Raw genomic sequence first — 16,628 nt, 5'->3', positions numbered from 1 at the left:
TTAACTCACCTCCCCCTTATAACGATTTGTGCCGCGCTGTGTTTCAAAGCGACGTTCTTGTGCATGGGGATGCTCCAGCACATGGCCACTGCTGCGTCCATGGGGTCCATCAAATCTCATGAAAATGTCGCTGAATTGAGGATGGTTTAATTTGAGTTTAGAGTGAAGAAGGGTAAACAATAAAACCTGCTGCTTACTGAAAGTATTTGACTTCTTTGGCGTGGCTTGGCGTAGCGTGATCAGCGCGGGATTCAGCAGCCTCCGCATCCGCTGCAAAGCGTCTTGGACGTTCCGCCTGCGCTTGAGCTTGAGCATGGGCTTCCTGCTGATGTTGCACCGCTGCGGCACGCGATGGCACCACGTGCAGCACATCGCTGGTGAAGAGCGCCGGCGGTACATTGTACAACTGATCCTCGACGCGACGCGGCGCAACTGCCACACGCTGCTGTATGGGCAGATAGTTGCCTTCGTAGCGATATTTAGCAAGCTCCGCTTGAGGAGCAGCACGCTGCTGATACTGCACACTGGACTGCGGATAGAGAGAGGGCAGCGGGGGAGCTGGAGCAGGAACTGGCACCGGAACGGGAGCAGCAGCTGCTTGTGGTGCCACAGGTGGCTGTTGTTGTTGGTATTCCAAGGAGAGGGGTTGATAGCTCGGACGATAGTTGATCAGCTGAAAGTTTGGCGTCTGTTGCTGATAATGGACGGCAGGTGGCGCCACATAGCCAGCCACAAATGGATTCGGAACGTACTCAAAGCGTCGGAGGCGAGCGGGCGGTGAATCATAATAGAGCTGACGATGCGCATGTGGATAGTAATGTTGCGATTTGGTGGCAGGCAGCAGGAGCACAAGTTGCAGCAGCAGTGTGGCAAGTGCAATTGGTAGAGATTTAATGTTGTCCGCTGGCAGCTTCATCGCGTTGCACGCTCGTCAAAATTGTGGCTGCATTTTGACAACAACATTGGCCATTTATAGGTTGCCTGCCACGATTTTGGGGCTTGGCCGGAAGTTAAATCGTAGCTGCTGCTGCCGCACTAACTAAGCCCTGGAGTCAGCGGTGTGTGAAATCGATCGAATGCGCTGCCCCAGTCCCTCAATTGTGCAATGCTCCAATGCTCAATGTAGCTTGAGCTACTCGCTGTTTTGTTGTTACGAGCACAATTTTGTTATTTTGCACTATTATATAAGCAACAAAGCAAAATAGTCTAACATGGTAGAGAGCTGAAGGGATCCATAGAGATCTGATGACATGCCAGCTGGCCTTAGCCATTATCAAGGTCAGTCGCAAATAATAATAACAAGTTCAAAGCTTAAGCAAATTTTGAGCATGAAACCGTTTGCTGATTGGCCGAAAGAGCCTCGCATTTTAGGGGTTACTTCGCGTCCGATTCGACCTATGGCACCAAGGTGCTTTTGCAACCCTTTTTCCTTTCAACCCCTAAAGTTGCCTCGCTTTTCTTGTCTTCCTCGTCAAGCTGCGCAGTTCGTTAGCTCATTCGACTTCTGAAGTTGAAAGCCACAACTACTAGCAACAAAGAACTCCTTGAGATCTCAACGCTAAAAAAACTACAAAAAAAAAACACAATACGATTTCTTTAAACCATTTTGGATTACTCAAGTTCAAAAGCTGTAAGTTCATATAACACATTTATCGCATATAAGGACAACATTTCAACACATAATAGTATAACATATATATAGTATAGTATAATATATAACATAATCTCCAGATCCACTAAAGTTTGTTGGAGAGAGCGCGCTATAGATTTACGTTTATACGATTATAATACAAAGATTGTGGCCCCCGAATGAGACTGCTGCAACAAAGTTTTCTATTCAATTTTCAGTGCTTTCGATACGTTCATCTTCTTATCATCTTATCATTCACAACAATGCCAAGTGTGGGTATTAAATAGAGGAAGATCCGAAATCTTTTAGTCGGCCATATTCACATTATTCATGCGCATCTTAGCAAAGTCCTCAAACACAATATTGTCATCGTCATCCTGGTAATATCCCTTGACATTGCGATGCTGCTCAATGGACTTCATCTTCTTCATGGCATTCGAGCGCTTCTTCTCAATGGTGCCTGAAAGCGAAAGAGAACTCTTCTAGCAACTGCACAGCTGAGGAGTTAGAGCAGATTAAGCTTACCAGGGGCTGGCTGCAATAGCTTGAAGGGCACATCCGTTTGCATCTCACCTCCCAGAGTGCCGCAATTCAACTTGATGCGCACCGAGTATGAGATGACAATACCACAGGCATCGCCAGTGGACTTGCCCTCCTGCACCATGGTCGAGGATGCCAGATTGACATCCTCATCCTTCAGATGTCCATCGAGAGCAATGCCTAAAGTCGAGAACGGATTAATATTAACCAATTCAATAGTGTTCCCTTCGCAACCCACCATGACGATCCTTGTTGTTGGCTGCCAGAGGAATCAAATAGAAAGTCTTAGTCAGATTGGCTCCCGGGGTGATGGGGCAACCCTCCTTGGTCTCCAGCTGTGCAACATGTTTGCTGAATTGTGCATTCACCATGGTGATCTCGGTGTGCTGCACAATGAAGCACTTGATGCTCTTCACCGACTTCTTCGAGTTGTTGGACACCTGCACGGTGGCTGCCACCTTCTCGCCATGATAGTAGATCTCGCGATCCAGTGTCACTTCCAAACTAATCTTGCCGTTCGAGAAAGTGAATCCCTTGCTGACCAGCGAGCTGGGCAAACGTTGGCCACGATTCAATGGAGCATACTGCAGCTTCTTGATCACCAGACTGACCATGCTGCGCTTGTGCTGACGATCGTCCTCGGAGTCAGCAACGTAGGCACGAATGGTGTACTCCACACCCAGGGGTTTGCCCATGTCATCGCCCTCCTGCTGCAGTGTCACAGAGCTGGGCGAGTTGGGTGGGAAGTGGAAGGTGAAAGGATGCGCATTGGCGCCCAGTTTGCGCACCAGTTTCTCCTGCATGGGTGTCATTTCCATGTTCGGGTTGGTCATGGGTACAATCTGTTCCCGGGAGAGTATCAGCTCCTTCGAGAACTTGACGCCCATGACTTCGTCCTCTTCGCGGCCATAGCGATAGGTGGTGGCCAGTTGGCCAAATACTTTGCGATTCTTGAGGTATTCGGGTTCCACAACGATGACACCGTCGACAGGATCACAGTAATCCAAGTGATCGATAAAGTCGCGACGGCCCAAATAGAAGGTAACTTTGCCGTTGGGTGTAGCCTTCTTGAAGACCTTCACGGAGACAACCATCTTGGCAGCTGAAGATTCACACACAATTAGATAAAGAGAGTCAAGAATTTATTTTATCGCGACCGAAGCTCGATTTATTTCGAAGCAGTTTGCAGTTCTTCGTTGATAGAGGAAAATGCAAGACGACCCAGCCGTGCAACTTGCTTATATACCTTTGGCTTGGCCCTGTCCGTGGTGGTCCGTGGGGTTTCATTTGCGTCCGACTCGACTCGTCACTAAATGGATTTGCTCGTTATGCAGTTGCTTGTATAAACGCAATGCTCAACACAACATGTTTTGCGCAGTTTCTATACCCGGGCTGTTTAGGGTACGAGGTTATAATCGTAGCGTGATAAAGAACAGGGATGAGAACAATCAGTGGGAGACATAAGATATGACATCCGATGTCATAAACTAGCTATAATGTTATTCAACATAAGTTGCTTACATCGTTCATCTCTTCATCTTTATCTCCCTAAAGGTATCCAGAATTTCTTCCTCATTATTAATTTTTCATTTCAAATGCTATTCAGTATAGATATTGTAGTGCTGGAGACATGGAAAATATTTCTAGATTATTTCTTAGGATACAAATTAATAAGAATTGAATATATTTGTACTTTAGTCCTATTCATTCTTCAAAGAAACTTACAGTTTTCTAAGCCAGGTATTTCTCAGCCGTATACAGTTCATACCTTTCCTACTTGTTACCGTCATTCCCTATTTTTTATACGCCGTTTGACCAAATTGGCTAATGTCAAGAAGCGTTCGCGACCTCGTGCGAGGTCAGTAAATATTTTGCTGTCATGTACTTCTGTTGTTTGCTGGCGTTGAGGATTAGGCGTTTGATTAGCTATTACCACATCCATTGGCGCAGTTCACAGCGGTCTGCATGTGGTTAGACATTTCCATTTCCAGGGGGAAACCCTAGAAGTTTATAGAGCAACGTGTTAGCAATTAAAAGTCAATATATCGATTCTGCATTTACCACTTATAACTTACAATTTATTCTTCATTCATTGCAGCTCTACTCTAAAACAAAGCAAATGGAGACACAGACCCACACCACAACCGACCGACATGGCTATAGCCTGCGCTTTTCTCCTTTCGAGTCAAATCACATGCTGCTGGCTACTAGGTAAGTTTTCAAAAATTATCATTTAATACTTAACTATAATCTGTGGTTCAACAACTTTTATTTGCTTTATCACAAGTCCGTAGAGAACACATAAATTTATTCTAAATCAAATCGAAATACTAATTCTATATCACATTGATTTTTGGACAATTGTTTATCTTTTTTTTAAATGAAAAATCGAATTTCATAATCAAAATACTATTGTTGTTTATAAACTTTTTAATATTTATTTCGAAGTAAATGCAACTTTTTAATATTTATTTTGAAGTAAATGCAACTTTAAGTATTATTCTTAAACTCGAATCAAGCATTTATTATATTTTCATATTTGTATTTACAAATTAAAAAAAAAAAAAATAGTAGCGAAATTTTATTTTTTTTGTAGCCACAACTCTTATATGCGCCTTATGCTATTTCCAACTCTTTAACACTCTCAAATTACTCTTGCAGCCAATTGTACGGTCTTGCTGGCGGTGGTTCGCTCTTTCTGCTTGCACAGAGCTCCCTGGACGAGGTCAACTCACAAAATCTCACAGAACTGTGTCGCCTGGAGTGGTCCGACGGGTTGTTTGATGTCGCCTGGTGTCCATATGCCGCGGATATTGCAGCCACAGCCTCGGGCGATGGTTCGCTGCAAATCTGGTCGGGATTAGATGCGGAATCGGCGCTGACAGAGCAAACACCCAAACAGCCGCTGCTGTGTCTGCAGGAGCACAAGAATGAGATCTACAGTCTGGATTGGGGCGAGAAGTGGAACTATCACACACTGCTCTCGGCCAGTTGGGACTGCACTCTCAAGCTGTGGGATTGCAACAGGCAGAACTCCATCACGACGTTTGTGGGACACAATGATTTGATCTATTGCGCAAAGTATTCGCCACTCATTGCGAATCTCTTTGCCAGCGTAAGTACCGACGGACATTTGAACTTATGGAATTCTCTTGATTTTACAGGTAAACCCCTGATGAGCATCGAGGCCCATGCCAGCGAAGCGTTGTCCTGCGACTGGAGTCATTTCGATCGGAATGTGCTTGTGACTGGAGGATCCGATGGACTGATTAGAGGTTGGGATTTGCGCAAGATGCGCACACACATCTTTGAGCTGTACTCAGGAGAGTTTGCGGTCAGACGTTTGGCTTGTTCGCCACACTCGGCGACAGTTCTAGCTTCTGCCAATTACGATTTCACAACGCGGTAAGTGATGATCAAATCATGATATGAAATGTTGTTCTATAACTTGTATTTTATTTATAGCATTTGGGATCTGGAGCGTGGGGAATCCGCACAGGAAATCAATGCCCAACACACCGAATTTGTCTGCGGTCTCGATTGGAATCCACAGCGTGTGCATCAATTGGCCGATTGCGGCTGGGATTCGGTGGCCAATGTCTACACGCCAAAATGTTTGGCTTAAATGATGATGCCTTTAAAATTAATGCCTAATGCTGGCCTTACACCCAACTGGAAACTGGAACTGGTACTCCAAATGCCGAAACATATATGTGATATGGTGCAAGTGGCGCCAAAATAGCCAAGCCACAGATTGGTTAACACCTGGACACCTGGACGATACAACAGATAGCCGAGCTATCTACCTCTAAGGAACAAAGATTTGTGTGTAAATAGATTGTGATCGCGTGAATGTTCGCATAACCGTTCAGCAGGTGCTTGAAATGTCAATAAAAGCTTACAAGATTATATGATTATAGGAAACGAAAATTGTTGAGTGTTTTGCGCCTTTGGCAGTCTTAACAAGAACTTAACGGCATTTTGAGACGAGTCGAGGGTTTTGAGGTGCCAAAAATCGGCAGTGCGTTGAATTGGTCCCTTTTCCGGTTGGATCCGCTTCAGCCTTTCTTTCGTTCGTCCGAAAGCCAAACAAACACGCAATAAAGCGTTAATTTGGTGCAACGTTTTATTGCCTGGCTCCTCGCTGTCAGTGGCAAGAAACAAAAACCCAACTGACATTCCCAGAATTGACACAGTCAACAAGAGCTGCCACAGAAGGTGTGCCACATCGCACCCTTCTCTTTGCTGATGGTGTGAAAAAGAGTTCGCTACCCGCTGGCCATGTGTCTGTTTTTGTTAGCTGCTGTTGCTGCTGCTGTCGAGGATCATCCTGTCATTAGCCATTGTGCCTGCCCGCGTTGAGCTTTTGCTTTAGCTGCCACCTCGGGCAAATATTTGTTTTGATGCCAATTTGCGCTGATTTCTTTGGACAGCTAGCCCCCAATCTCCAACACTGAGGAGGCTGGCCAGGAACCAGCTGCTGCCACTCCAATTATGTATGTGGTTCGCGTCCGAAAATCAAGTGAAAATAAATTTGATATTAATGCTTGTTTGCGTTAATAAAAACCGAAATGTATTCACGTATTTTTGATAATTTGGTACCGAGAAATCAGCAACGCGAACTAAACCCCACTTATTTAGTTAATCAGGCAGCAATTTCACACAAGTAGCGTTAATTTTTCAATTTATATACTTTTCCACAAATTATTATTCGAGTGCTGTAAATAATTGTTTATGCATGTTAATTTGAATTTAACGACATATGGTTAAAGTTTCGTAGCAATCAGCATGCGCTTGTGTACCAGCAAAGTTGCCAGACAGGCGTACAGCACCAATTCGAGTCATATAGCAAACAGCTTGCTTGGTGTAGCAAATAGTGTTGGGAAATGACTGGAAGTAAAGTGCGCGCGTATATTTTGAAATTCAAATTTAAGAACTACAATTTATTGACGTAATAAAAGCAAATAAGCAGTTAATAAGCATTAACGTTAACATAAATAATACTATAGCTAGACTGTTTAATATTTCGCGTGCTCCGACTCAAATTGCATTTAATAATTCCGACAAATGACCCGCGGCAACTTTGTGCTAAATGCATGCAACAAACCATAAATTAATATCACACCAAGAGCTGCTCTAACATAGTTGCAGCCTAGACGCAACCTTGACTTCTTTCGCTTTGCCCGTGGCGTGTTCTTGGCGTCGTCCGCGTCCACGGTCAGGCCAGACTATGCCAGCGAGAGAGACTCTTGTTATAAATAACAGACGAATGCCAAATTTTTCAACACCCAGCACGCGAGTGACAGCCACAGTCGCCACAGTCTCCACCTTCGTCTCCGTCGCTGTTTTCTTCTTACTCACAGTCGCTGTCTCATTCTTGGTCTCACACTCTCGCCTCGCTTTCTTGCCCCCTTCGTCACTATTTTCCGCAGCAGGTTCTGGACAACGGATTTCGAAGTGCACGCGCCGCAGCAGCGGCTACAGATTCAACGCCAGCTTCAACTTCCAGCTTCAGCTTCAGCTCAGCAATTTAAATTGCCTCCACGAGCATTTTGATGGCGATCACGCGCCCCTTTTGAAATCTGGATGCTCAATCTGCAAGGCGACGGCTGCTTCGTGCGGGGCCATAAAGGATCACGGCGTTGGCCACTTTTTGTTTCTTACTTTTTGCTTTTTGTTTTTACGACTGCTGCCTTTGGTATTAATTTTGTTTTAGCAGTTCTCTCTCCCTCTTGTTGTTTTAGTGCCTGGACTTTGCTTTAATCGTCACTTTTGTGCCGACAACCAGAATCGTGAGTGTTCTTTCGCCTTCGTCTCCGTCTCTGTATGTGTGTGTGTGTGTGCGTCATTCTCGGGATACTGGTGGTCAGCTAACACGTGTAGCTGACTCCGGCTCGCAGTCGTTACACCCCCCAACGTGTTGCACAGCTGGACTGCTGCTCTCTGCATCACAGCAAACACACCGCAAACCCAAGACGCCTAACTAGATGCCAACGAAATGATCGTTTTGGTTACAGATTTTCTTCTCTTGAGTGGGCGTGAACACGAAGGCAATCTTGATAAGCATCCATTTCTTTTGAAAACCGAAAAAAGACGAAATGAAAATAATACAAGAAACGCCGGAAATAATTGTCAAAAGGGAAGAACGAGCTATCAGCTACCTGTCTTGCAATTGCTAATGAACTCGAAATACTAATTTCAATTCTATTTCAGTTTTTTGTTTTCGTCTTCTTGTTTTTTGTCCTGGCAATTAAATCATGTGATGAATTGGACAGACGGATGTAGCTACCGTTAGCATACGAGAGTATGTGAATGTGTTGTGAATGGTGTGAATATGTTCACCTGCATTTATGCATGAGATTTTTCGAGACCACAGGAAACTGTCTCGAGGTGTTGAATGCTTTCGATTGCCATTTGCCATAATAATGAGAGAGACCGAGAGAAAACGAAGACACATCTGAGATTTACCTAGCAACGTGAGACTTTAGTTTTGCTCTCTGCTCTGCTCTGCGCACGCTTTGCCAGCCAAGTTTTTATGATCCATCATCCCTAATTCCAGTGTTTGGTCCATTGTTTCAGCGTTGCTCTCGCTTATGATATAATTTTGCGTAAGGTCAAAACGCTGTGCTACTCGAGAAAACAGAAAACAGAGACAGACAGACAGACCAAAAACCCAAAAACCAAACTGAGCCGAAACGCAATGTTATGCAATAGTCGCGACAGTGGCTCGACAGGATCATAAAAATGTGACGACAGGCAGCAGCAGCCTCGGTATCGGCAGCAGCCCTGAGATCTAGGTCTTTAATCTGAAGTAGCCATAAAAACCGAACCAAAAACCTGCCTGTTTACCTAAAGGAAATTGGGCAGAGCAAAAAAAAAAAAAAAACAAGAAAAAGTAAAACAGATTTATTTGTTTTTCATTGGGAAAAATGTTCAGCAAATAGCTGCCTAACTTTGATATATATATGTATGGTATCTGTAGTATTTACAAAAAATCAACCAAGTGTGTGTTAATAAATTTTATTTACAGCGCTAGAGAGCGTGGTGTTGAGTGATTCGAGCGAGGGTGGTCATAAAAATGCCACACAATCAAACACATTTGTAGAGCACTTTATTTGATTTCACTTTGATTAGAAATTAGTCAAATGCGTATTTCGCTTTTGGCTGGTAATTAAGGTGGGATTAATTAATTAGATTCTTGTCCTGCTGTGACAGTCGATTTATTTAAGCAACCCACCCGTAAAAAACAAATAATACAGAATACAGTGTGTGGCTTTGGTATGCGCATATTTCTGTTTTGGCATTTATGGCCGTATAATAATTGAGGGTGAAGGACGTTTTGTGGCGTGCTCCAAGCGCCGTAGCAGCAACAGCAACAATCAAGAGCAACAACAACGACAACAATAACAACAAGGTCGTCTCGCAGCCATTTATAAATAATTCCATGCGATTTTTGCGTATAAATAATTTGTTGGAAAAATAAAACTGTCCGTTCCGTCCGATCGTTCATTCGTTCGTCCGTCTGTTTGTTCGCGCTTGTTTTTGAACTGATGACCAAAATACTTTAGCGGCTCGTCTCATGACTAAAAATAGTTGGCCAGCAGTCGCCCCCACACAGCACACCACACAGCACATCGCTTACTATATATTAACCCCCCTCCCCCCTTTAACCACCACAGCCCCTGCTATGCCGTCGATCATTGCTCTGATGCCAAAGACGGGCGACTGACGTGCGCCGATGACGCGTTTAACCCGACATGATTATAAACAGGCCAACAGCATTAGCACATCCAGAGATCTCCAGAACCAGGTGATGACGATCACCCCAGGCCGTTGGGCTAAAATTGGCAATAAGCAGAGGCCGAGCAAGATCTCTTGTTTTTTTTTTTTGTTTTTTTCCCTCACAATTGCTTTTGCTGGTCAGGCCCAAAAAGATCTGGGCCCCAGACTCTATACAGAGAGTGCGCGAATATGAATACGCGAATACGAATTCGTGAATACGCGACTACGAGTATTATGTATATTATGAGTACGCCTCAAAGGCGTCAGCAGACAAAACCTGAACAACAGAATTTCAAATGATCTTACGTTATTTCAGAGGCAAAAGGCACATACGATATAATATATTATGTATGCGATGCCAAGACATTCCCATGTACAAATTTTTATATACTCTTACTCTCTAATCATTTATTGCAAGACATTTTTGGTAATTTGTTGAAATTTGTACTTTCTTTGTAAGCAAGGTATTGTGGAATTTATTATAACATAAAAATATATATTTATTATAAATCTACATATATAATATATAGAGTGCAGATACAAACTGTCTAATTAGCTAATAAATCATTATTATTATTCATAAAACAGAAATTACAAAGTAACGAAAATGTGTTTACATTTTTATAATATTTTTATTATTCATTAAATCTTAGTATGTTGGCGTGTTGAATATATATTTCATAGTAGTATAATTTAAGTCTGAACAAATTTAAAAGAATATTTGCATATAATTAAAAATGCAGTTATCAATTATGACGAAATTAAGCAAATCAAATGTACTAAATTTTAGAATTGTATACGTAAGACAAAATAAATAATTTTTTGAATAGATAGTAACATAAAAAGAGATTATAAAGCAACAATAAGAAATATTTGTATTGATCTATTCAATTGAAATATTTGAAATAATATTTATGCTCATAAAAAATAAAATCATCTATTCATTTGCAAAAGTATTTACAGATATTTTAGACAATAATGATTACTAAGAAATAGTTCAATATTAATACTAAGAAATGTTTAATTTTGTTAAAGAAATAGATCAATATAAATGTTTCAATATAAATACATACTAAGAAATGGTTTATACCATAAAGTAAATGGTTCAATATTAATACTAAGCCATGTTTAACTTTATTAAAGAAATGGTTTAATATTGATACTAATAAATGTAGAATCTTATTTAAGAAATGGTTCAATATTAATACTAGAAAACTTTTAATCATACTTAAGAAATGGTTCAATATTAATACAAAGAAATGTTGAATCTTATTGAAGAAATGGTTCAATATTAAGAAAACTATACTAAGAAATGTATATTTTTATAAAGAACTACATTTATATTAATTAATTCTGGCAACTATTCAGTTCCAAGAATTCCCTCATTTAGATCACGTGCCATCAAAATATAAAACAATCTGTCGAAACTTTGCCCAAAGCACACGCAAAGACAACTGCAAACATCATAAAAAAGTCATAACACCCAATTGCTCTCTATAATATGATAGTATAATAGTCAAATGTGTGTGTATTATAAAATAAAAGCCGCAAAGCGCGCAAATATTTTTCACGAAAAACAAATTCTTTTGCAGCACGTCAATGACGTCAATGGCGTCAGAAGGCAAGAAAGAAAATAACAACAAAATAGAGAAAAACGAAAAGGCGACGCCAGGGGAAGCTATATATCTGATCCGGAACGTATCAGAGATCGGATTGAAAGGGGGGCAAAACAAAAATGTGTGTGTGTAAAGCTAGACGTGGGCGTGTGTGTGAGTGTATGAATGTGTATGTGTGTGTGGCCTGCTGGCGATGACGCGTGAACTTGCCTTTGATTTGTTTTTCGATCTGATCTGGGGGTGCTGCTGTTGCTGAATTGGCCAAAAATAACAGGCAACAGAAATTGTTTTTCAATTGTTATTGTTATGGGGCACAGCACACGCTCCCCTCTCCCCTTTTGTAGGTAGTACTTCACTTTGGTAGTCGGTCAACAGCTGTTGGCTGCTTGCTTTTTCCCATTGCATTTTGCAATTTCCGCTATTAGCGATTTATGTGTCAGCCATGCGTGGCAGCAGCACGTGCTGCTGCTGTTGCTGTTGCAATTGCACAAACGAGCTGCAGACACCTAAAGAAGATCCTTTCGGTGTCATTTCCGGCTGATCAGGCATTAAATTAAGCATCATTAGAGGGGCAGCTTCAAATCCAAATCGCCGCACAATCAGCATCCAATTTGGCACAAATGCCGCCGCCAAAAAGTAGTTATAAAGAAGTTATAAAAAAGAAGAGTTTGAAGCTGTTAAGGAACGTGGTTAAATGAGTGGCCACCTGTTGCCATTGTGTTGTGTCCATTGCACTATGGTCCCAAATCCCGATTTGGTGGCATAAAGTCCAAAATTTCATGGAAGAAAATCTGAATTTTTTTTTTTATATATTTAAACTAGATACCCTAGATAGAAAGTATCAATAAATATTTTTGTCAAAAATGCAACCTTGCAATTTTTACAGATGTTTAAAGTCAGGTGATTGAGCAGCTGATTTTTGTGACAAAATTGGCGGGAAATTTTTAATAACTTTGAGCGCTTGGCAAATCTAAACTAAACAATATTTTTCTATTATTTAAAAAAGGATATTGAAGTTGGAGGTATGTAAATTACGAATAATAAACACAGTTTATGTGGTAATTTGTTTAACGTTATATATTTGTACTGTTTTGTGTTGTCCAAGGAAATCAAAAAGCTGACAAAAGTGTTCGTCTTCTGTAGAGGAAAAAAAGGTGTTCTGCGTATTTGTGCGTTGTTTAATGTATGTTAAACAATAGTAGACACTTTATATTAAATTTTAATAATAATTTGGTTTGCGGCTTTTTGCGGCTTTTCCGATGCTTTAATTATTTAGATGTGCTTGAATTCTGTCACGCAAAGTTGCTGGACGTGTGGATGGATAGCGGGCGCCACTTTTCCGCGCTGGTTGAACTTGAATTTGGTCAAATAGATAAATGTACACTGAGTGACGACAAAAAAGAGAGCAATACATAAAAAAAAAAAAAAAAAAAAAATTTAAATAAAATATCACGTATACGTCATGATGTCTATATGGGCAATGGAGTAGGCGTGGTCAAACTTACTTAAAAGTTTGCTTAAATATTTAGAGTGGTCTATTAATGAAGTATGCCAAGTTTCAGCTCGATAGATGCAATATTCGATTTTATGCCACCAAATCGGGATTTGGGACCATAGTGCATTGGCATAGTGAATACATTTTATACAGCTTCGCTTTTGTTGTCGAAATCGCATAAACATAAAGGTAATTGCACAGACATCCCAAAAATTATCCAATGTATCTGTGGCTCAAGCCTGCATCTGTATCTGTATCTTATCTTTAACTGTAGCTGTAGCTGTCGCTGTTGCTTCGCGTTGGCTGTTTGCTTGTGCGTAATGTTGTAAAAAGCCATCGATGCTTGGCATTTATTGTGATCACCGCTTATTGCCGTCGTCATCGTGGTCGTCGCTGCTGTCGATCCCGCTGACGATGCTGATGCTGTCAAAAGAGAGAGAAACGTGCGCCGGCGGGAGTTGCATGTGGCTCGTTCAGCAGTTCAGCTGGGTGCCAAGGATAGCCACAAAATTGATTAGCTTCGGCTATGCAGATCATTCCGATGAGCTGCACTCCTGGAAAACTACTGTCAAAGTCGAAGAATGTCGATAAATTTGTTACTACTGCAAACAGCACAAACTAGGTTGATCATTTTAGCACCATATTTATATTATAAATTACTACATCTGTATTTATTAATACCAATATTTAGAATTCCAATTACTGGATCTATATTTATTAATACTAATAGAGTTTGCTATGAATAGAAACAGTTTTATTTGCTGTCTTTTACAAAGCTTACTTTCACAAATACGACATCAAACACTATAAAAATTTGTCTAGGCTTACTTTTACAATACAAATTATTACTTTCTTATTTATTAGAATCTTTCGAATTTATTACCTTTGCCACTTTTACTATAGAAATCTTAAGTTTGTTAAATATTATATTGATACTCAACATTTTAACAGTCTAATACTTCTTATAATCTACATCATTTTAATTACTAATCCATTTAAATGAACTCATAACTAAATCCCTTAAGTTCTAAAGATCATCTAAAGAATCATTTAATCTTTAGTGTTATGAATCATTACAAAAAAAAAATGCATAGAGCCTTTACCGTTGTAGTTTTTAAGTGAAGGTTCTAAAAAAGATGAGCATAAATTTGCTGGGCAGCTTTAGACTCATAAAAAGATCACTGATCTCCAAAAAAATTGTTCATTGTTTGTTTCTGATTCTATGTTTAAATAAATTTATCTTAATATAGATGTAGGGACCATATGTATTTTATTATTTGAAAGTATAAATATATAATGAAATTGAGTAAATAATAATAATAATCGTTCATTTTATTCTTAGATTGTTTTTTTTTATTTTTATTTATTTAGGTAGAACAAATCAAGGCGCTTATTCTTGTTTCTGATAATTTCTAAACACGGTCATATTTTTATACCCGATACCCATAGGGTAGAAGGGTATTATAACTTTGTGCCTCGAGGATATAAATACAAGAGGCAGAAGCAGTCATCTCCGATGCTATAAAGTATATATATTCTTGATCTCACAGTCAAGTACACTCGATTGTAGGTTTCTTACTTCTTTTTATATTAATACATTTTCATCATTTTTCTCTCTCAAACTAATATGCAGCTTCTTCCAAAGTGTAGCGTCCCAATCCCCAAATAAAAGTGATTGTACTGCAGTGTCGAACCCACCAAAAAAAAGAAGCAAAATTAACAGAAAAGAAACGACACAAAAAGCAGTGCAACATTTAGGCGGCTTTTCAGCTGCCGCTGCTGTTGCTCCCTCATTCTCCCCGCTCCCCGCTCCACCGCCCAGCGACTGCATCTGCGTTTTTTGGGGCCGTCTGTTTACATGGGACTGCGGGACGCCTCCAACCACCAACCTCCAACCTGCATCCACCAACCTCCATCTACACCGTCTGAGGCTGTGACATATGCGAAATTCATTGTCGCGTGTGTTGGTTGCATTCTCAGTTCGCAATTCGCAGTTCGCGTTTTGCCTTCGTTCGTCTTTTGCTTCTCTTGGCGTCCGTGCCGAAGCCAACGACTTGTTGTGTCGCTGGCCAATGCTAAGCAACCTTGACGCGTTGCCCCCGTCCTTTTCTTGTTTTTATCTGGCAATTCATCTGGCCGACGAGCGCGAGACTCAGGTGGATATTCCCTCCCCTGCCTCCTACTTGCCTCCCTTTCCTTCCTCTACTGCCATCCAACTCAGACTGCTGCTGCAGTGAGAGTTGATGCCACAGAGCCAGTGCCATATCGTGGACATTATGAGGCCGACATTATCTGTTCGTGCTGATCGCATTTTAAGCGTTGTTCGCATTGAGAAATTGCCAAAAAGTGAGTAAAACAAAAATATGTGTATAAGCGAAAATGGCTTTAAACGATCGCTTAACTACTGTTAAGCCGGAGTTAAGCTGCGGGCTGGGATTGCATCTCGTGTGCCTTTAATCCTCTGCGAAGGTTAAACGCCATTTCGTGCGTAAGTGCAATTAGTGTAAGGCATTTTGAGCGATGCTTTTGCCAAGTGGCCGCGTTATGGACCCAACAAATGTCAACGTCAGCTAAGGCCACGCGTCTCCATCTAAAGAAAGAGAGCGAACGAGGTGAAAAGTGTTGGGGGAGAGCATCGAGTCGACGTCAGCCTGACGCACGTTTCCGTTCAACGTTCCACGTTGCCGCTGCTATTGCGTACGCCTAATGAGTGTGCTGCTCATGTGACTGAAAATTCACTAAAAATCGCAAGGCAGTTGCCACCGCAAACGCAACCGCCCCCGTTTTGCCGCCTTCGCAGCTGCTGTCGAGTCGCGCCCATTTGCCATTCATTCAACAAAATTTTCCCCAATTCACACACAACAACAATAAGAACAGCAATAAAAGCAACCACAAACTAAACTTAAGGAAGATCAACAACAGCAGACAGAGTGCAAGGGGCAAAGAAGCTGCTGTGTTAATCAATGGGCTCGCACTGACAGCCAAATTAGCAGCGACTACGCGGCCAAATGCTTGACGTCAGACGTGTTTAGGTTTCTGCGAATACATTCCCGCATTCAGCATTCACATTCACTCTCACACACACACACTCAACGCCAACTGAATCGTTTGTCTAATTTAGTTTGTGGCCCCAAAGTCGCAAGAAACGTGACCAAATATGGCGAAGCAGCCGCTTGCGAGGAAATGAGTAAACGACCTTGAACTGGGGAAAATCCATTTCCCAACTCCTAAAACTAATTTAAAAAAAAAAAAACAGAACAGTAGCAATTGGCTATTTATGAACTACAATTCCCCAAGTTTTTAAATAGACAACTGCTTCTGTTGTTTGTGTGAAGGAAGCTTTCTTTGTCTTCTTTCTGTCTGTCTGATCCGCTATATGAAATTATAGATCTTAAAGATCTAGCTATACTGAGACTTTAAATTTGACAAAGTCATTGGAATCTTGAGCAAACTTGCTTCTTAATATAAAACAATAAAAACGTAAAAATAATAACTAAATCTTATTGTATGCTATCCAAAAAATATAATATTTGAATACTGTCCGCAACTGTAACTTTGTATTGTA

General features: G+C 41.1%; 3 protein-coding genes across 8 annotated transcripts; 1 reads left to right on the top strand and 2 right to left on the bottom strand.

Annotated features, from left to right (window-relative positions):
- Positions 1-925, bottom strand: LOC117570343 (uncharacterized). The gene is made up of 2 exons (XM_034251897.2): positions 198-925; positions 1-130 (listed from the first exon to the last, which is right to left on the bottom strand). The coding sequence occupies exons 1-2, from the start codon at positions 914-916 to the stop codon at positions 1-3; spliced, it is 849 nt and encodes a 282-aa protein (XP_034107788.2). The 5' UTR covers positions 917-925.
- A 594-nt stretch (positions 926-1,519) lies between these two features.
- LOC117569919 (peroxisomal targeting signal 2 receptor) lies at positions 1,520-6,094 on the top strand. 6 transcript variants are annotated; one of them, XM_052004536.1, is made up of 4 exons: positions 1,520-1,630; positions 4,269-4,381; positions 4,832-5,575; positions 5,636-6,094. In XM_052004536.1, the coding sequence occupies exons 2-4, from the start codon at positions 4,290-4,292 to the stop codon at positions 5,793-5,795; spliced, it is 996 nt and encodes a 331-aa protein (XP_051860496.1). In that variant the 5' UTR covers positions 1,520-1,630; positions 4,269-4,289; the 3' UTR covers positions 5,796-6,094. The 6 variants fall into 6 exon arrangements, with proteins under 6 accessions (XP_051860496.1, XP_051860501.1, XP_051860497.1 ...); XM_052004541.1 differs by lacking the exon at positions 5,636-6,094 and having other exon boundaries at positions 4,832-5,215; positions 5,335-5,467; XM_052004537.1 differs by lacking the exon at positions 5,636-6,094 and having other exon boundaries at positions 4,832-5,285; positions 5,335-5,441.
- LOC117569918 (phosrestin-1) lies at positions 1,632-3,391 on the bottom strand. Its single transcript, XM_034251263.2, has 3 exons — positions 2,409-3,391; positions 2,156-2,350; positions 1,632-2,090 (listed from the first exon to the last, which is right to left on the bottom strand). The coding sequence occupies exons 1-3, from the start codon at positions 3,262-3,264 to the stop codon at positions 1,936-1,938; spliced, it is 1,206 nt and encodes a 401-aa protein (XP_034107154.1). The 5' UTR covers positions 3,265-3,391; the 3' UTR covers positions 1,632-1,935.
- Positions 6,095-16,628: the final 10,534 nt, after the last annotated feature.

Source organism: Drosophila albomicans, chromosome 3 (genome assembly GCF_009650485.2).
Source record: "Drosophila albomicans strain 15112-1751.03 chromosome 3, ASM965048v2, whole genome shotgun sequence".
In the NCBI taxonomy this organism is placed as follows: domain Eukaryota; kingdom Metazoa; phylum Arthropoda; class Insecta; order Diptera; family Drosophilidae; genus Drosophila; species Drosophila albomicans.
Note: the sequence above shows the minus strand (reverse complement) of the source record. Positions and strands in the feature narration are given on the sequence as shown.

Excerpts from the sequence above, each read along its gene's own strand:
- LOC117569919 (XM_052004536.1), top strand. The coding sequence starts at position 4,290 with ATGGAGACACAGACCCACACCACAACCGACCGACATGGCTATAGCCTG. Across the intron at positions 4,382-4,831 it reads CACATGCTGCTGGCTACTAG|CCAATTGTACGGTCTTGCTG; the intron begins GTAAGTTTTCAA and ends TTACTCTTGCAG. Across the intron at positions 5,576-5,635 it reads AATTACGATTTCACAACGCG|CATTTGGGATCTGGAGCGTG; the intron begins GTAAGTGATGAT and ends TTTTATTTATAG.
- LOC117569918 (XM_034251263.2), bottom strand. The coding sequence starts at position 3,264 with ATGGTTGTCTCCGTGAAGGTCTTCAAGAAGGCTACACCCAACGGCAAA. Across the intron at positions 2,351-2,408 it reads CAACAACAAGGATCGTCATG|GCATTGCTCTCGATGGACAT; the intron begins GTGGGTTGCGAA and ends TCTCGACTTTAG. Across the intron at positions 2,091-2,155 it reads GCTATTGCAGCCAGCCCCTG|GCACCATTGAGAAGAAGCGC; the intron begins GTAAGCTTAATC and ends TTTCGCTTTCAG.
- LOC117570343 (XM_034251897.2), bottom strand. The coding sequence starts at position 916 with ATGAAGCTGCCAGCGGACAACATTAAATCTCTACCAATTGCACTTGCC. Across the intron at positions 131-197 it reads AAAGAAGTCAAATACTTTCA|CGACATTTTCATGAGATTTG; the intron begins GTAAGCAGCAGG and ends TCCTCAATTCAG.